At 41.5% G+C, this 21,043-nt stretch overlaps 1 protein-coding gene across 7 annotated transcripts in view; it reads left to right on the top strand.

Annotated features, from left to right (window-relative positions):
* Positions 1 to 19,588: 19,588 nt before the first annotated feature.
* The window catches only part of KIF1B (kinesin family member 1B), a 130,254-nt gene continuing 128,799 nt past the window's right edge, over positions 19,589 to 21,043 (top strand). For all 7 annotated transcript variants that reach the window (XM_029913548.1, XM_029913550.1, XM_029913547.1 and 4 more), the window contains exon 1: positions 19,589 to 19,772. In XM_029913548.1, coding sequence (XP_029769408.1) covers positions 19,667 to 19,772 — 106 coding nt within the window. In that variant the 5' untranslated portion in view covers positions 19,589 to 19,666. The remainder of the gene's footprint in view (positions 19,773 to 21,043) is intronic.

Raw genomic sequence — 21,043 nt, forward strand, 5'->3', positions numbered from 1 at the left:
ATTATGGCTGTGCTTTTCAAAAGGATGTGTCTGCAAATGAGTTTATTAAACTTGCTGATCTGCATGTGTGAAGCTAGAGACTGAGTTGAGGCTCCTAGGAAAGTTACCTTAAACGTTCATGAGGCCACCTCCACAGCACCTCTGGCCTCAGTCAGAGGAGAACTGAAGCCCAAATAAGAGACATATTTTGGTTTTCAAAGTGGCAACAGAAAGCAATGGCACTTTCCAACCAGCTCTGTCTGGTAAAATAAAATTTAACTCCCCACCCCCCATATGAAAAGACTATGAATGTCCTAGTCACTCAGTTTTTCACAGCAATCCAATTCATGGCTTCCACTCCAAAGCAGACTTTGACATTTGCACACTAGTCACCTGAAAAGCAGTATTGTGATTGTAACATTAGTGCTGTTTGGAAAGCATCACATTCTTTCTGAGGAATTAGTTAGAGATCATCAAACTGGATGTATAGCAGGAATCTAATAATACCAATAACCTGCATGATTCATAGCATCATGCATGGAAATAAGGCATAGGTTTTTAACTGTAATTAATCATGGGAGCAGTTTACCAAGGATTATGGTGGATTCTCCATCACTGACTTTAAATCAAGATTGGATGTTTTTCTAAAAGATCTGGTCTAGGAATTATTTTGGGGAAATTCTATGACCTATCTCAGTGGTTCTCAACCAGGAATACATCTATCCCTGGGGGTATGCAGAGATCTTCCAGGGGGTACATCAACTCATCTAGATATTTGCCTAGTTTTACAACAGGCTACATAAAAAGCACTAGCGAAGGCAGTACAAACTAAAATTCCATACAATGACTTGTTTATACTGCTCTATATACCATAGACTGAAATGTAAGTACAATATTTATATTCCACTCCATTTATTTTATAATTATATGGTAAAAATGAAAAAGCAAGTACTTCACTAATATTGTACTATGGCACTTTTGTATTTTTATGTCTGTGTAAGCAAGTCATTTTTTAAGTGAGGTGTAACTTGGGGGTACGCAAGATAAATCAGACTCTTGAAAGGGGTACAGTACTCTGGAAAGGTTGAGAGCCACTAGCCTACTTCCACCAAATAGCCATCCATTCTCCTCTCCAATAATCTCTCCTTGCCCTCCCCTCCCTGGACAGGTTTCTTGTATGACAGAATATAGCATCTTCATGGCAAGGGCTATCTTAGTGCACTTCTAGAACACCATGTAAACTTTCCCACACTATATAATGACTTCATAGTAATATAGGCTACTATAGTCAAAGGGTCAAATTGGGCTAGTATATGGCAGTATGATACATCACTACCCTTTTGCTACTGCCTTCTCATTCTCCAGAATATAAGATTAAGGCCAGAAGAGACCATAACAATTTTGTCTGACCTCCTACATGACAAATCCATCACCAAATGATTCCTGTATTAAGTCCAAACTTCTGGATTAGCTAGAGCATATCTTTTAGAAAGACATGTGATGGAGAATCCACCCTATCCTTCTAAGTTGTTCCAATGTTTAATTACTCTCCTATAAAAAATGTCTGATTTCTGGTATGAACTTATCTAGTTTCAGATCCAGTTGCTGGATCTTAGACATTTGTCTGCTAGATTAAAGAAATCTCTTACTGTCAATCTTTTCCCCCCATGTAGATATCTAGGCCATGTCTACACTTACAGTGCTACAGCAGCGCAGCTGTATCACATGTGGTGAAGACACTCTATGACGATTAAAGAGAGCGCACCAAACAAAAAAAAAAAAAAAAACAAAAAAAAAACCCACAACCACCCTGGGAGCAGCATAAGTTATGTCAGCAAGAGAAGCTCTCCCACCAACATAGAGCTGTGCACACTAGCACTTATATCAGTATAACTTCTGTCGCTCAGGGGGGTGAAATATTCACCCCCAGAGTGACATAAGTTTTGCCGACATAGGTGGTAGTGTAGACATAGCTTTGGACCATGATCAAGTCACCTCTTAAACCTTCTCTTTGTTAAGCTAATTAGATTGTGAGCCCTTCTCTTTCACTATAAGGCTGGGGCCTGTTTTCTGTGGGCACGCAGTCACACACAATCCCCCAAGGAGTAGACGTCTTTAAAGAGCAGACGTGAGAAGTGAACACAGTCTTCCAGTAACTGTCTCAGCACTGACGCATGCAGTAGAGGTAACAGCTCCCTACTTCTACTCAGTATTCCCCTACTTATACCAATAAGTTTATTGCCTTTGCTCTCTTAGCCAGTTGCATCATACTGTCAGCTCATGTTCAACTGGTTATCCCCATAACACAAAGCCCTGTGGAGTCACTGCTTTCCAAAATACTGTCCTCCACCTTGGGTGACCTACATTCTGGTTTCTACTATATATAAACCTTACATTTAATTGTATTAAAGTACATGTTGTTCAACAGATTGCTCTGTAGAACTGAACTGTCATTTACCCCTCCACTGTTTGTGGTCTGTTTTACCAGGCATGATAAGTTTTCTTCCAAGTCGTCGATAGAGATATTAAACGGGATTGGAACAAAAACAGATTTAATGAGGGGGGTCCCACTAGAAACACCTCCACTGGATGATGATTCCCCATTTACAATTAGTTAAGGATGTGTCATCCAGTTGATGGCTTGCTACTGTTAACTCTTCACTGGGATTCAGGACATCCTCATGCTGTCATCAAAAGGCAATGCTGCTTCAGCCACTGACTGATAAGCCCCTTCTGCTCCTGTGGGCTTCATATTAAAAAATAGTTTCCCCAACTCATTTAAGCACAGGAATATAAAAACAAACCCTTACCCATCTCTAACTGTTCAGGGAGCACATCAAATTAATGTTGTGGTGGCACTCTACTGTACTTGTATGTATTAAGCTCATGCAGATGTATGCAACTATTACGTAACATTTCCTCTTTTCTTGTAACAAGATTATACGACTGTAAATTTTTATCACAGGGAGTTTGGGGGGTTGCAAGTTATTCTTGGAGCCCTGGAAGTTTCTTTTCTACTACATTTTCCTCTTTAAATCCACACCTATTCAAAAGCTCTGTATTGTAGTGATCAGCCATCCCAGCATAGTAGGGTCTGGATTATCTGGAATCCAGCAGCATTTCCCGTTCAGTTGGCCAGAAGTATTTAGAAGAGCAGCATATAGGGTCTCCAGCACCTCACAGCAGTGAAGGACTAAGAGACTAAAATGTTTGACAATGCTGTGGAGGTAGAGTGACCCAATAGGGTTCCACTTACCTAAGACAGAAAGTGCCTGCTGGGGTCATGGGCAACTTGTGCATGGGGGAGTGTGCAAATGAGCAGCTGTGCTTTCAGTGTCAATCCAGCTGTGCGTGGGGTACTGGGTTAATCCTCCATGATGACATTTTAGGAGCTAGTCGTTTTGGGATGTTGGAGGACTGCCAAAATGAAAATGATTCTAATGTAATGGAATAGTTATATGCCAAGGTACAATGCCTAAATACAGGCAGTGTCCTGTATTTAGCAGAGGTTGCCAAAGGACGCACAAAGAATTTAACATTTAAGCACTTTCCAAAAGCAAAAAAAAATCAATATTCTGAGATTTAAGGAGAACCTCCATGTTTTCTCTCATGTTGCTACCTACGTGTAGAACAACCACCTCGATCGTGTATGCCATGCAACCTCCCTCCTCAATATCCACCTTTTCCCGCCCCTCACAATCTTTTAATTGATTCTCTAATTATATCCCTTTAAACAAAGTTATTCTAAACAAACCAAACCTTAGGAACTAGGGTACTGCAACTGTACTATGCAAACAACCTCAGCCTTATTCTGCATATCCCTTCTTCCTTCCCTCCTCTCCCCTGCTTCTCCCTCTCTCCCACTGTTCTGGATCAATTTAGAAGTTAAGTTCCCCTGAACAGGAATTATATCACATACCATATACACTTAAATTGATATACAGAAATATGCTAACCATCGCAATTTGTAGTGGGGATGTTCCGTAATCAGGCTAAAGCTTTGGATGCATTGTAGCTCTACTACACAACGGATGTGTGTTGTAGCCAGGTTATGGGACAAATGTTTTAACTGTAGTGTAGATACTATCTTAAGAAATTAGTATACATTTTGGACACACACTGTAATCCCATATGTTAAAATACATCCTTTCATTTAAAGATTCAATCAGTAACCTCTATTTGCCTCCCTGAATAGAAAAAGACCTATATAAAAAAAAATTCCTGAGATCAGTCATTATAGAAGTCATAAGACAGAAAAAATTGATCTCTTTAAAAACAATACAGAAACTAAAATACTCTTCAGTCAATTACTGTCCCAAACAACCAAGCGACAGCCCTCAAACAAAATATGGTATCAATCCAGTACCTTTTGAAAGGGCTCATGTTACTGGACTCCTCTTACCGGGTGTGTGTCTGGAGGAAGCTATTATTGCTGACAGAGACTGATATATTGGAAAAACAGATCAGAGGAGAAAAAATATTAGAAAATGGAGAAGTTATACTAAAAGGTATTTAAAAAAAACCAACCCTGAAATAATACTTACCTCTCTCAAAATCCTCAGAATGGGACACAAATATTGTTCTCTCGCCTGTAGTCAGAGCTTTTTATTTTTCTCTCCATGCTAAATTTTCATCTAATTTTTTAAACACAAAGAGGAAGGCTGATGATTCATGCTGCGTCACACACACCAAAAAGAGCAGTTTTTTCTGATTTTAATATTTAAGGGCATCTTGGAAATGTGTTAATGCCAAGACATTTTTGGCAGTCCCAGTTTGGATGCTTTTTACTGTGATTGTTTTGCTGCCTCGGGAGAATGCAATTTTTAGAGTCTTTGAAATGATTGTTACAACAGCTCTTCCATTATTTTCTACCTGTCTCATGTTGCTGTAATTGCTGAACCTGCTTTCCCCAAGGTAATTGTACCAAACTGTCTCCAGAGATGACATCATAGAGTGATAATTTCCTTCTCTTCTGCTATTCAAATCAGATGAAATTCATCCCTGTATGGGGGGACACCACAATACATATGCATCACTTCAATCCCACTTAAACCTTCATAAGATGGGGTCCTTCAGAAGAGGTGGTAGGACTCATCTAGTGCATAGGCCATGAGTTCAGGTGAGACATGCATTTACCTCATGCTGAGCCCTTACACGGGGGTAAATTTTATCCACAGTGAGCATTGTGTTCTGAGTGGAAGAAGGGATGGACACTAGAATCAGAAGACTGCATGTGCTTTAGAAATAACAGATGGAAATGGATAGTTTGAGATAGGCAGTTCTCACTGAGTAAACTGGAAGTGTCAGGAAGGAGTGGCTAGTAGAAATGTGTAATTTCAGAGAAGGAACCAGACAGGAAATATCGCCCAGGAAAAGATCATAGAAATATACAGATGCTCCTGATTTTCTCTCTGGGTTGCACTGAAAAAGGTCTGAACTGCTTCCCCAACCTGTTCTGTCATAACATAAAAATAAAAATGTTTTCCCCTCCTTTGACTAAAATCTTGTCTAAGTTCTGGTGAAGGAGAAATGCTAATGTTGTGTTTGTTTTGTAAAGCATTTTGTATATTTCCTGCACTACACAGATAATTTAGATGACATGGCATGGAGATTTAGGGTCAGAGCCACAAATTATTAGACCAACAGATTCCTGGTCATTTGCACCTAGATATGCAATTTTACACTGCATTGTAAGAAATGTCACCTGCATCCATTGACGTCACTCTGTTGCATTTGTATTCAGGACTGTTCCTATATAGAGCATTTAAAGGACTGGTGGGTGGATGGTTGTTTTGTAGCTTAGGAAGTTCTGGGTTCTTTTGAATTGACAGTTGCATTAACTATGTGTTGTCAATAACTGCTCCACATTACATCACTCAGAACATAAAATTACTAATTACCTACAAGCTGACATGAGGTCAAGCTGCAGAGTTGAAACAGACATTAGACCATGCTTGAAGTATGGGGATGTGTCAATCTGCAATTTTGGTTCATTCCATTAGTTGAACAGGAGCTAGTCATGAAGTTTGGCTCTGGACTCTCCCAAATTTCAGGGTTGTTTGGATCTGGGTTTCTGTTCAGGTCCATTTCTAATTATAAGTTTAAAACAATAAACAAAGGAAAAAATAACTTGTTAGTGTTGGGAGAAATTTATCCATGATTTAACTTCAGTGACTTCCATGGAGTTATATCAGGGACCACTTTGGCCCATTCAATTTACCTTTCTTCCCCCGCAGTATCATCCATCAGGTGAACTAGCTCATACTTAGTTCACACAAAGAGATAGCGTATTTTATATACTTTGTAACTGACAAAGAAAAAAACCCAAACATTTAAGAACCTGCATGTAATTCCACTCCATATGGTGACAGTTTAAGCCTCAAGGTATCTCCTCCTAAAATCCTTTTTATCCTTTACAGAAAAGCCATTACCCCAACAGACACTCAAGGAGAACACTAAGCTATTCCCAATCAATCCTTAGGTACTATTATATTTATTCAGTTTACAGACTTGTATGAAATTTGGTGGTGAGCCTCCTTAAGGCCCTTTCTTCTTCTGCCCATGTGTTTGGAGACCATTTGTCATTGTACAGAAATTCCTATAAATGACAACGTGGGATTTTTTTAAATCATGGTTTTAAGACCTAAGTTAACTGATACGAGGTTATTCCTAATTAGTAAAAAATGTCTGTTATAGAAAAATGATGCATGAACAAATGGTTCACAGGATCTTTGAGTGAAATTAAACACCTCCAGCTGTCACCAGGGAAAGCTGTGGGATACGGTGACAACAAAACAGATATCTGACAATAATAATTTATAGTAGGCTTTTAAAGATAGGATTTTTTAAGAAGGCAATGTCAAACGCTTTAGGCACCAGATTCAATCTTGCTTAGATTCTTTGTTTACTTCTAAATCTAATACTCTCATCAACAAGAACTTTAAAACCATATCAATGGTAATTTATAGGACCTATAAAACTACATTTTGTTCTTGCTTTGCAGGTTCTGCAGCAATGTTTAACTAGCAAGTAATGTTTCCACATCTGTACTGACAATCATGCTGCCATGCAAAGAATCACTATGAATGCAAGTTAAAATTGTAGCTGCTAAACAAAAACACTTATGCTCACGTCAACTTGATCCAAAAACACATTGCGGGTGGGGGGGGGGGAAGGGAAATAAATATTTGCCAAATAGAAAAGGACAAAAATAAAATCCCCCACCCCCATTTTTAAGCTTCTTAGAATGTGTCAGAAGGAATGCAGATTAATACAAACAAATATTGAACACTGTGATTGAGAGGAACAAAAATAAATCTTGTACTGGATATAGAAATCTTGGGTATCAAACATTTGCAAAAAGAAATTGTGCTTAATAAAGGACCAGCATGACAGTACAACTCTTCAGCTTGTTGGTTTACATTCTGGAATGCTCAGTTTAAATCCATGATATTGCAGTGAGACACTCTGCCTTACAATATTCAACAGCAACCCCTCCAGTTAACTCAGGAGGAAAATTCAGTTCTCAAGGGAGTCCCATCCATTTCATCTCTGCCAAAAGGACAGTGCTGCAAGACAAGGCCTGGAGAAATACAAGCAGGCATCCTCATAGCTCCAGCAGATATACAGAGTAAAATCACGCCACACAAGAGATGTAATCTTTAATCTTAATTTAAAATATAGTTTTAAAAGCTAAGATTTAATTACAAAGATAGCAAAAAGATTTTGGGTGTTAGGATGATGCTGAGTGACTGGGTTTCAATCTCTAGAACCACTCAAGTTTTAGTTGTGGAGTGGGTGTGAAATTTTGCAGTTGGAAAGCTGAGAGATTAGAATGTGATTAGAATTTCTGTGAAAGATGAACAGACTGTCAAAAGCAATATGCAGACTCTGAGGTCTGCTAAAATGAACATCGAGACATATTGATACATTAGGTAAATACTGACCTTAGTTTTGCCTTAGTAAATAAACAGTTACCTTGATGAACAATAAAGCCTGATGGCCACCAAAACACGAAGGCCATATATGTATTGTTGCACATGTGCTGAATAACAAAACATAAGCTGAAGCTGAAAATAATTTCTATGGCTTAAGGTATTTAACAATTGTGAGTTCTTCCTTCTCAATTAATAAGGAGAGAGAGAGAGAGTTAAAGATCCACAAAATTATTATTCACCTCTGATAGATAGGCAAGAAGCAGACATTTGCATATCATCCAGCTGGCTCATCAGAAGTACAAATAATCATTTTCACTGAATTTAGTTGCATTCAGGATGCATTTGTTTACATAAATGACCTCCATAGTTAACATTGCTCCAGACCTCACTATTATTTTCTTTGTAGGATCTGAACAACATACATTTCCTGACATGATTGTTTTTACCAGGTCATGAATGAGGATTTTCTTCTGCAACTACTATTTTTCTACCCTGCAGGAAGCCTGGCAACAAGATCAGCCTGAGGAGAATGCTAACTAAAACAAGGAACACAACACTGAACAGAAAAGACACTAACATTAAAATTTTCAGGAGTGCCCCCTGATTTATGTGCCACTTTGGGCCTGATTTTCAGGAGTAATGAGTATCCATGTCTCCTTTTGAAGTTGTAGGTGCTTAGCACTTATATCAGAACCCAACATGTCTCAAATGGAGCACCAAAAGTTGAGGCACCCAGAACTAATTGCCACTTTTGACTATTTTGGCCTTACTTGTGCAAAATGCTGCCATCTCTAACAACAGAATATTACATGTTAATCACTCTGAGGACCAGAAGCAAGAGTCACATGCAGCACAGCACAGACTTCCCTATTGACAGTTCCAAAAAAAGATCTGTGACTTCATCCTTCTTTATTGAATGACCTCAGACAACAGCGGTTCTGAAAAAATTTAACTTGAAATGGTCTGCTAGGATTAAAAATCTTGACACTTTGCTTACTAAATTTGTAAATGGAGTTTTGTGGAACAGATAGAAAACAAGAATTTATTCATGCATGCAAGATTTTTCTGCATTCACTTACACTGCAAATATCTGGCAATTAACCACATAACTGATATGTCTGTGTCTATCCAAGTATCAGGAAGAAAGGAGTGCACTGCATTGAAAGCCCTTATTAGCAGACTATGAAGATAGTTGTATTTTAAACCCAAATCGGACAACCAAATGTATTCTGAGCTGATCTGATGTAATTGTCTTAATGCTTCAAAACTATACATGTAGTAAATGTAGCTTTAGCATGAGTACAGACTGGAAATTTGTAATAGTTTAAAAACCTCACACCAGCTCTTTAAAAGTGTTGATTAAATGACAATTTCAGTGGGCCAAGAAAAGTGCCATTTCTCCCATCCATAACTCTGTACTTTTCCTCAAAGGAAGAACTGTGAGTCTTGACCTCCCTCTTATTAATTCACTCATTGCCTTCGCTCAAGGGCATATGTTGAGCTTTCTCCTCCTTCCAATCCATTTTTTCCTAAAGTAGCATAGGCCAATCTATATAGAGCTAGAAAGAGTTTTTGAGCAGATTGTCACTACAAATCAATTTTTAGCATGAAGCAGTAAGACATACATCATGAATATTTAAAGCACTCAAATATAACTTTAGATTACACAACAAGTTTACAAAAGCTATTTAAACATTCACAGGAAAACAAATGGCCATGAGAATGTGTAAAGAAAATGTCAGTTTGTAGCTCTAGACAACTCAAGCTGTCTCATACCCCAAAATGCCCTTCTAAAGAGACTACAATATATTTTCTGTATGTGTAACTTGCTTTCATTGGGCCTAATCCAGCACTCACGGTTGTAAATTAAAAACCTTCCAAAGGGCCTAAATGCCTAGGAATCATTGGGTTTACCCTTTTATAGCTTCTCCCAGCATACCTGTATGGTAACTGCCCCTTTAAATTTGGAAGAAACAATCAGCTGTAGTGCTAAAACAATTATTTTGCCTCTGCCTACTATAGCTAGCCCTTCTCTCCCTTCTACCTAATAAGTGCATAGCTCCTTTTATGTTGCTTTCTTCTTTCTTATAGTTAAAAAAAAACATATCCTCTTTCCATTTATCTATAGTTTTTAAACAAGTGAAATGTTAAAGATTACCCAGGGTCCAGAGTAACATATATTTGTGAGTAAAATTACTGACCTATGTAAGGAGATACGGTATGTAAACATACTGAACAAATTAATTCTTGATGTGGAATTACATTAAAGTAAGTTTGGAGATGCTGTTACACTAGTAATTTATTTGGCTCACTAAAGAGTATGTTACAGTTTTGCAAACTCATGATTTTAGTGGGATAGCTGATGTTTTTATTAAAGCTGCAACTTCTGGAGTCATGTGACTAAGTGAGTCTCACAGCTTTAATTTTAAAAGTAATTTTATAGCCTTCATAGTTACAGAGAAAAGCTTGAAAATGTGAATCCTAAGGATTTACAAACCAGAGGGCATATACAAAGAACCTAAAGTGTATTAGGTTTTAAAATCTCATGAGTTTGAGTCAAGCAACTCTTTTGGGCACCTGACTCATGAGCTGGCAATACTGATGACAGTAAGTATATCTCAGAGACTGGGTCATGAATAGCTGGCCTAAAATACAACTCCTCTCTCCATAAAACTCTTCCAGGATTAGGGTTAAGGTAGAAGTGCTTGTGGGGGGGAGGAGATGGAGAACAGCTCCCCCTCCTTTGCTAACAGCAGAATTGAAGCTACCCTTCTCTTACTAGCCTGGGCTGGGAACAGTTCTCTCGTCTTCTTGTCCAGCACACTCAGAAGGGCGCCTCCTTTTTAACAGCCAGCCAACCAGCAACCCCCAAACTATCACGTAGGATTTTATGGCTGCTCTTGTCCCTTCAGCAAGGAAACGGATGAAGAAAACGTTACTCCCGTGTGCAATTAGAAACCACGATCTTGCTGGGAGACGGGGCTTTGTCTGGGGCCGTGGCCTGGAGCGATGGAGATGGGCCTGCTGCCGGGTGAGCGGAGTTAGTCTCAGCAGCCGGGACAAGGAAGGAGACCCCCCCACCTCGTGAAGTGGCCTGTCCCCCAATTCATTACCCGTCTCATGGGGCGGGCCCCCTTCATGAGGGGTGGCGGTGGGTTGTGCGGCAACCCGATGCTATGGCAGAAGTAGGCCTCGAGCCACACCTCGGCCAGGCAGGGTCCTAGACCTGAATCCCCTTCACCAGCCCCCCGGGACAGCCCCCCAACCGCCTTCGTTCCCCAGCCCTGCGGCGGTACCCCACTGGTAACGGCCGCCTCCTCAGCCGCAAAGAGCCGTAGGCCCGAGCCGGTGTTCCTCCGCAGCCGGGCGCGATAGCGGACGAACAAACGCCCCCTGGCTGCTCGTCATAGGCTAGGGGAGAAAAGAGAATCATTTCTTTCGAACGCTGATTGGCTAAAGAGATGAAGGGGCGGACTTTTAACGCCGTTTCGCATTGGGATTGGCCAAGGAGGCAGCGCAGCCTTCCCCACCCCCATGAGCGGCATTGAGTTGGACGAGCCCATTCTTCTGTTTCGGGCTGTGATTGGCGGAGTGGCGCGATGCGATTAAGCCCTCATCCGCGCTGGGATTGGGGGAAGGGGCGTGGCCGCGCTGGGATTGGCGGGGGGTAGCGTTGCTGGGGGACGGGGGCGGGGCGCTGCTGGGCTGAGGGATCGCCTGAGTCAGTTTGCAAGCGGCGCTCCAAGGCAGCGCAGCTGCGGCCGGCTCCTCTCGGGGGTTCCTTCTCCCTCCCGGTCCGGGGCTGCCCTGGGCTCCGAGCTTGTCCCGGGGCACCGTGATGGGGCTGGGCGGCCCTTTTCTTCTCCTCTCCCTTCCTCTGCGTGTCTCCGCCGGCTCCTCCTCCTCCTGCTGACTGCGCCGCGGACCCCTCCGGACCCCCACTGTCCGCGGCCCCGCCCGAGGTGAGCGCTGAGGGGAGCCCCTGGGGGTGATGGGGAAGCCGCCCGTGAAAGGGGGGGGAGGAGCCAGGGGACGGTTAAACCGCCCGTGAAAGGGGGGTTGCGGGGGGGGGAGAGGTAGGTGCCATAATGCGGCGGGGATGGGCGGGGGCCGCTTGTTTACCCGGGGGCTGCGGGTAGTGCTGGCAGAGGTTGGGGGGAGCCCCCGGGCGGCGATGGCCGGGGCCAGCTTGTCCTGGAGCTTTGCTGGCGAGGGAGATTGCCCGGAGCTGTCAGTGCAGCGGCCCAAGGGCGTGGAGCTCGCTGGCAGCCTTTTCTCCTCCCTGCTGCGCCGGCCAGATCCGCCGCACCAGTCCCCCCCCCCCCTGCTTCTCCCCTTCCCCCAGGAGACGCTCGGTGCCAGCGCCTCTGCTGTCTCCCCGCCCGCCCCCACCCCGGACCTCGGTCTCCAGATCCTGCCTTCTCCCCAAAGTGCGGATCGAGCCGCATCTCTGCATCCCCATCTTCAGGTGCATGGTGGAGGCTGTATTTGCTCCCTCCAGGGTTGGGAGAGAAGGATGGTCCCAGAGCATCTGCTGGGGAAGGGTTGGGGGGAGACCAGAAGGGCAGGGGATTTACTGCGTTTTTGGACCCATCCATAGGGCTTGTATCGTCTGTATTCAGTTCAGCATAATTACCAGGGCAGCCATATTGGGATGATGAACGGACAATCCTCTAGGAGCTGAATCGGGATGGAGGGAGGGGGTAGGAGACGGAGAATGACAGAGGCCTGGCAGCTGTGGGGTCACTGCCTGAATACAGCGGCTAAATCAAGGGTGTGGAGTTAGAACCACCGTCACTGATGTCGGGTTGAATTTTGCACCTAATTTTTTTTGTACAAAATGCAGAATTAAGCTTAAAAGTGAAGTTATGTTCATATTCCGTTATTCAATGTCTTTCAACTAATAGTTTTTCGCTTGTGTGCTGCCCTTGTGTGAAATCCAGTGTTGTGTGCTGATCAATTGTTTGTAATCCTGTATTTATTTCCTTTTGCATTCCTGGGGGGAGGGGGGGGGGAGTCATTGTAATGACAAGGCTTTTGACACTGTATCCAGGTGCCTGAATTCAGTATTTTGTCTGGCTTCAGCACTTTCATTTAAATTGGAAAAAAAATCTAAGTAATTTGGCAGCCTGCACTGCAGCAATCCAGTTGATGTCTCAGGCTGTTATTTCTGTCTGATCGTTGGTGGAGTACCCAAAATTGGAGTCCTTATGGTCCTCTTGTTCATGGAGTCTTACTGCTTTGAACAGCTGCTCTGGCTAACTTTCCACAGGCTAATCTCTTTGCTTGCCCCTGTTATCTTTTTAATGATGGCGCAGTGATTAGGTTACAGTTACCTAGGAGCCTGTTTTTAATTTAAAAGGTAGCACTCTGTGCTAGGCAAATCCTAAGAGATGTAGAACTCAGAATTTGTTTTCAGTTGTGGTGTAATCACCAGTTGGGTTAATCAGAGGTGATACTATAGTTTGTCATTTCTCAAATATCTATCCTGTATAGTGATCCTAAACTCCATTTGCTACTTGAAGATGGAGGACTGGCTATAAGACTATCAACATGGTTTTATGGCGTGTAACTGTTTTTCCGCTTGTCACTATTTATTCACCCAAGTCCCTAATATCAATGTCCTCAAGTTCCATTCTGCCCTTAGTTTCCATTTATTTAAAACAGATGCTCTTTTTTGAAAACTTTGTTTAAAGGGAAACGCTCAACTAGTTATAGGCCTCAAGACTAGGTCTTGTATTTTTAAGTGGTTGTACAAAACCCCAAAATATATATAGAAATTTTTGAGTCTTTAAGCTTTAGCAAAAAAGAAAAAAATGTAAATGCTCTCATGTTTTTAATCCAAACATAGTACTAGTAATAGTGCATTAGAACCCCAGAGGACACCGATCAGTGTATTGTATTTGTCACCTTGCATAACGTGAAAAATGGTAAAAGGTAAATTATTCTGAAATTTGCTTAATAACAAATTTAGATATTTAAATGCTGGGGGTTGGGGGTGGAATTAGTAGTAGTTTGAAATATGTAAATACGAATCTGATAGAGAGGAGGCAGCAATGGGGTTTATTTCTGTCCTGACAAATACCTAGTTAAATGCTCAGGTGTTGTTCACATTTAAGATTGAGAACCAGGTGATGGTTCATGTTAAAGACATAATAAAAGCTATGACAGTGCAATTCATGATTTAGGGGAGAGGCAATTGTTGAATTAGTTCTAAGTGGCTCACAGGATCTGGTCCAAGAGGTGAATATGACTGAAATGCTTAGTAATAGTGAACATAATGTAATTAAATTTAACATCCTCGTTACAGGACAAATACCAAAGAAACCCATCTCAGTAGCATTTAACTCCAAAAAGGGGAACTACTCAAAAATTAGAAGCTAGTTAAGCAGAAACTAAAAGGAAGAGTCACAAGATTGAAACACACCTGCAAACTGCATGGAAACTTCACTCAACGCACAGTCAACCTGTGGAAATAGTTACCAGGGGATGTTGTGGAGGCCAAAAGTATAACTGGGTTAAAAAAAGAAGCAGAGAAGTTTGTGGAGGATAGGTTCATCAATTGCTATTAGCCAAGATGGTCAGGGATGCAAGCCTATGCTTTGGGTGTCCCTCAGCCTCTGACTGCCATAAACTGGGACTGGATGACAGGGTAAGATGGATCACTCAGAAATTGCTTTGTTCTGTTCATTCCCTCTAAAGCACCTGGCTACTATTGCAAGACTGGATTCTGGGCTAGATGGTCGATGGGTCTGACCCAGTATAGCCGTATTCTTATTTTATTATGGAAGTATTCAGTCTTTTTCTTCACTTTTGTCCCAGTTTGAACCCATGCAGAAAAAATGCCTAAGAATAGACAATTAACAAACTCTTTCCAAGTCATTAGGAAAATGATTCATTCTGGGATTAATCTATTGGTAACTTTCTATGGCGTATAAGGAACAAAATCTGAGCTTATGAATCTTATTGGCGTAAACACCTATCAAAGTCTATGAACTCCAGCTGCTATTTTCTTGCAAGGTGCATCTCTTGTGACAACTCCGTAGGGAGGCTGTGTTCTGTAGTGGTAAGAGTATCAGGAGCTAGGTTATTTGGGGCTTATTTCTAATTCACCGCTGGCTGCTTTGTGATGCCATGGGTAAGTAACTTAACCTCGCTATGATTCAGTATGTTGGAAAGGCATGAACCCATCTTAAGTGTTTTGAGGTCTGATTAAAATTGCTGTATAAGTACAAACCATTGGCTCTAATTTCAGCAAAATTTGAAGCTAATGGAGTCTTAGGCTACAGGCTGTATCAATGTATTGGAAAGCAACCTTGTTCAGCGAGACAGTAGAGAGTGTGTATGGAATCCACTTGTAACCCTAAGCAAACAACTTTAATTTGTTTTTTAGCTGTGAAAAGTAGCAGAGCTGAGATTGAGGTAAAATGAGGTGCAGTGTAATCACAACTGTAGGAAAAGAGTCTGAAAACATGCGGGCAATTTTATAATAAAAAACAGCTCATTGATATGTCTTATGGACTGTTTTGTTATTTTAGTGACCCAGTTGTGTGTGAACTTCACTTTCTTGATTTCTGCCATTAGAACAGGGTATACTTCAGCCTATAGTTGAGTCATGATGTCCTGCATATGACAGGCATCCTGTCAGTGTGTAGAGCCTTTTAACACAAATAAGGTGCATCTGTTTATAACATTAGTTAAATGTGGTATCTGAAAATATGGCTTGAGTAGTAATAAGAATGAAAAACCCAGTATTGTTTTGAGGCCCTTTGGTGTCCCTGGAAAGCTGTGATTAAACTCCTCTGATGCTGTTGGAGAGAGCATTGCAAAAGTACACCAGGGAGCAGTACCTGGCTTTTTGTATTCCAGTTGTGGATGGTTGTATGCTGATCTGGCCTCACTCCCCATACCTCTTCTTCAAATTTTTTCCTGTGGGATGATGAACTGTTCTGAGATCTCCAGCTGCTTCCATTTTTCATGAATTTTGTTGTCTCCAGCATTGCTGCTGGCAGTATAGAGGGAGCTCATTCTCATGGGGGGAGTTATTGAAAAGAACAGAGTAAGAAATACTTCATTTTAAATGTATTTCGTATGTTAGGCTTGGAGCATGCAAAGCTCATTTAATAGTGATTAACCTGGGTTTTGGAGGAAGGGAATTGATTTCTCTTGTTAGACACTCCAGCAGGAAACTTTCTTATTTAAAAAAATTCTGATCCACCAATAAGCAACATCATTACTAAAGAGAAACCAGAAAGCATTTTGTCCTTGATAATTTTTTGCTGCAAAAGGGCCAGCAGATGACTAAGATTTTTAGGTAAATGTTTGAACTGTCTTCTTGAGGTTTTGATAGAATTATGTACTCAGGGGTGGGAGAGAAGAAACATGACCCAAATCATCTTATGTTCTAAAGAATTAATAGAGTGGAAAAGTTCAAATGAAGTAAAACACTTGCCCTGCAGTACAAGCGAGGGCTTCTAGAACTTCCATTGCACCATTCTGCTGTTGTGATGCTTGTAAATATGTCACAAAGGGAGGAAAGCAGGCCAGTCTGGCAGCCAGATTCTATACCAGGGAAGGTTCTAAAAGAATAGTATTGTGAGTGGTAGCATTGTCCTCACTTCTGGAACTGCACATCCCACTCTTCATAAAGTTAAAGCTTGCACATTTTGCAGTCTTTTGATCTTACTTACCATTTTTATTGGGGAGAGAGGGCTGGTGTTTTTTATAATTGTCACTTCCCCCATTTAAACCCGATGTAAGTGAAGAATCCATTGGTCTCTGTAAATCAAGATTCCTGTTAATGCAATACAGCCTCTTCTCACACAGGTGTGCTTCTATCACTGGAGTGAGGTGACGAAATGGTGCCTCACTCATCCCTATGCCTGCTGCAGGGAGATCTCTTATGCTGTAGAAAGTTACAAAATAGCATTTAAGTAGAGGATACAAAAGTACTTTTTACATCTTAATAGTAGGACATGTAACTCTTCTGATACTGGAAAAGCCGTCAGTCCGTTTGCTCTTAGTTCCTGTTTCACAGAATGTGACTCGATAATTAACACTGAAGAAAGTGAAGCTGTAACATGGTTGGGGGGAGCCCCAAATGCCTGATTTATTTATGCTTTAACCAGCTGCATCTCAATAGGCAATAATTTGCAAAGGGTACTTTCTACTAAAATTTTACACATAGCTGCAAACTGTCTACTAAAATGCAGTCTAATGCAGGGCTCTGAAGTTCCAGGGATCGGAGAAGAAGGGACAGTTATTTGACTGCTTCAAATAACATAGCGGCTTAAAAATGCTAGGTGGCCTTACATCTAAATCAACACTAAATGGGTCCTCTATCCCTCAATCTTCAGTAAATACTAATTCTATACAAAAACTAAAATCCAAGAAGGTACTTTTGAAGAAAAAAATATTTGATCCTTTCACTAGTTTAGGAAATGTACCTTCTAAAAAATTCTCTTAGCTGATGGCCTTGCTTACTTAGCTCAGTGGTTTGAGCATTGGCTTGCTAAACCCAGGGTTGTGAGTTCAATCCTTGAGGGGGCTACTTAAGGATCTGGGGCAAAAATCTGTCTGGGGATTGGCCCTGCTTTGAGCAGGGGGTTGGACTAGATGATCTCCTGAGGTCTCTTCCAACCCAGATATTCTATGATTCTATGTTACCCTGGATTTGCTAGGACTTGTAGTTAGCTGCTTAACAAAATGTCAAAAAATTTTCAAGTTCTTTATCAGGCTGGGTGGGAGAATAGAAAGACAAGAACCACTCAGCAAAGTGCCTCGTAAGATTTCGGATAGTACATTCCCAGCAAAAGGCTTTCTGTCTGCTCTGTGAAATCCAGTTCTAGTTTTGTTGTGTGCGAACGTACCATATGAATATTCCGTATAATCACCTTTCTCCTCGATTAACCTGCTACAAACAACTTAATATAGGGAGTGCTGAATCTTTCCCTAAATTGGATTTCATGACCAATTCAGTGAATTGCTTCTATTCAGGCAGGTTGCTATCTTCAGCAGCAATATGCAGGTTCACTTGAACATTAGTTTAACATAATGTTTTCCTTAGAGTGTACTGGTATCTACCGGGATCATATCACTTAAGGAGGTAAAGGTGTGTGTGTGTGTGTGTGTGGGGGGGGGGGGGGGTTATATTTAAAAAAAAAAAGTCATCTGATATTCAGATGAGGAATGGTGACAAAGTCCTATGTTTGTTGCTACCTGCCATGCAGGGAATGTTCTGTAGTGTTGGACTACAGTGAATAACCATCTGGTTAGGGTAATCTGCTGTATGTGAAATACAGAATCTGCATCACTCTGCAGATCATCATAGGTCATTCAGAGTTGCTCTGGTTGAATTAGCCTTTACTCTGTGGAAGAGCTTTTCCTGAGACTTGCTTTAAATTCTGCTTCTTAGCAGCAATTGAGAAGGAGGTATCAACCCTGTGCATATCTGTGACTTGTCACGTTCTGTCACCTTATTAGTTACATTGTTACCCAGTTGCATGTCATTGATTACAGTAGACAACTAAAATTGTAACAATCACCTGGTTAGCTGCCTTGATAAACTGTTGAGCGGAGGAACATCCTTGTTAAATAACTTGTCCTGTTTTCTGGGATGAGACAACCTTTCCATCATTGTGATGCAATGTCATCCTCTGCCATTAGTGTGGTGAAGTAATGCAATTTTAATTAAATCTGTCTGTGCCATGTAAAAATATCATAGAATGAATTAGGCTATGCCTAAGACTTTTTTTTTTTTTTTAAATCAGCTGGTGAATTACTTTTGTACTTTTTTCCTTCCTGGTCCAAACCTGGAATAAAAATGCTCTTTCATTGGAGAGTCAGAGTTTAGTTAACTGTGGGATCAATTTCTGGGTGTTGTGACCCATATATCCACACTTATAGAGCTATATCCAGCACAGACTCAGCCTTGGCAGATATCTGTTTAATATACGTTTACTTGTTTAATGAAATAGTACTTGAGGAGAGATGTCGAAGGTTCCAGAGTGTACTGGCCTGCAGTTGTCTGGAGTGGACTTGCCTCCTGGTTTAGAACTGGATGCAGTGCATTGTTTTGTGCTCTAAAAGTGCTCAATCATTTGGATGTGACGGGACTTGAGCCATAAGTATTTTTATTGTGATTTGAGCAGATGAGTATATTGGTTGACATCTGATGAGGTAGAAATTTTAGGCGGAAATCTCTTTGAAAGGCAACAGTCTCTCTTTGTTTCTCTGTAGAGTAGTGTCCTTGAAGGTCACTAGATGTGCAAGCAGTAACCTAAGATTTTTATTTATTTTGAACTGAGGAAATCCTTAGGTGTTTGCAGTGTTCTCCAAGCTTCTGTGTGCCAGTGAAATGAGTCAACGGCACAAAGACCGGGGGTCCTTTTCTCTGATGCTATGGGCAGAGCAAGAGATGCGAGTAATGCTAGTCTCCACTCTTTCTGGGAAGGGAGGCAAGGAGTGAAAACACTTATTTGCTCACTTCAAGAGCAGTCTGCATTGGGTGACATAGGCATTGACTAGGAGCATGATGGGGATATCTCTAGCTCTGGATTCTCTGAATAGACATAAAAACTTGTGATGTGTTAGGCTTCCCTTCCCCATCCATTAATGTAATCTGTTTAGATTGTATTTTTAAAGTAACTGAATCTCACTTTCTTTTTAGAAAACTCCAAGAGATCATAAAAAGGAGAAAAAAAAAAAACCTTTGCATCGGATTTCTGGACTCAACACTATAAGACATCAAAATGTCGGGAGCTTCTGTGAAGGTGGCTGTCCGGGTCAGGCCCTTCAATTCCAGAGAGACCAGCAAAGAATCGAAATGCATCATCCAGATGCAAGGCAACTCAACCAGTAAGTTCATTCTGACCCCTAATAGAATCTACCTCTCCCAGTTCCACTCCTTTGTCCTCTGCTTTGATCAAAATTAACTGACCACTGTGCACATTACAGCATCTGGAATTACCCTTTTAGGGAAGCTTCTTCCTCTTGCAAGCCTCTTATGGGTAACTTCATTGTTTTTGTATTTGACTAGAGAAGGCTGAATCCTGGGTATCTTGATTTTTGCGGCAGGTAATGTTAGCTGGTGGTGAACTGAGGGCTCTGGGGGAGGAATATGATGTTGAAGTGAGTGTTAAGGCTTGTCCACACGGTTGAGTAATTTGTGCTATGGGGGTGTGATTTCTAAAGTGCCCTAATGTTTGACATAAATTGGTTCATGTAGGCTCTCCTTGTGCACACTATAGGTTCCCTAGTGTTCTTTAACAGAGTACTGTTTTGAGTCAGTTAATCAAATGAGGTGTTACTTGGAGTTGGGATAGTTTTAGCCTCCGGGACCATCTTCCCCTTGGGGTTCTCCTTCATGGTGGGCTGACTGAGGAGGCCCAGAGTTGGAGGGACAGGTAGTTGGGAGAGAAAGGGGGAGCTGTTCACAAAACGTAAACTAAAACAAAAACATAAACCCACTCTTTTTTATGTAGCTTTTAATTTTCAGCCAACTTTCTCTGAATACTGGCTGCTTCCCTGCCTTTGTGTTCCTTGGGGCAGACAGTCCAACATTATATTATTGGGTAACAACAGAAATAAACATACACCATTTACTTTGGTGCTATTTGCTTGTGTTTAGGTAACCAGTAATTAATATTCAGTAACTGTGGTTCTCCCTCCTTTTGAGCTGAGCTTCTCCTTCAGACTGATCCTGCACTGAAGTGTTAAATCTGTTTGTGACATCAGTCTATTCTTATGATAATGGTTGTGACATCACTAAAAGAGATGGGCCATGTATGAGAGAGCCTAAGCCCTGGTCTACACTGGGGGGGATCGATCTAAGTTACACAACTTCAGCTACGTGATTAACGTAGCTGAAGTCGACGTACTTAGATCGACTTACCATGGTGTCTTCACCGTGGTGAGTCGACTGCTGCTGCTCCCCCTTTAACTCTGCTTGCACCTCTCGCGGCGCTGGAGTACAGGATTCGCGGGAGAGCGCTCAGGGATTGATTTATCACGTCTAGTCTAGACGCGATAAATCAATCCTCGCTGGATCGATCGCTGCCCGCCGATCCAGCGGGTAGTGTAGACATACCCTAGATCTGTGTGGAAATGTCTTGCTTATGGTCCAGTGA

Source organism: Terrapene carolina, unplaced genomic scaffold (genome assembly GCF_002925995.2).
Source record: "Terrapene carolina triunguis isolate 2854851 unplaced genomic scaffold, T_m_triunguis-2.0 Scaffold714, whole genome shotgun sequence".
NCBI classification, from domain to species: Eukaryota; Metazoa; Chordata; order Testudines; family Emydidae; genus Terrapene; species Terrapene triunguis.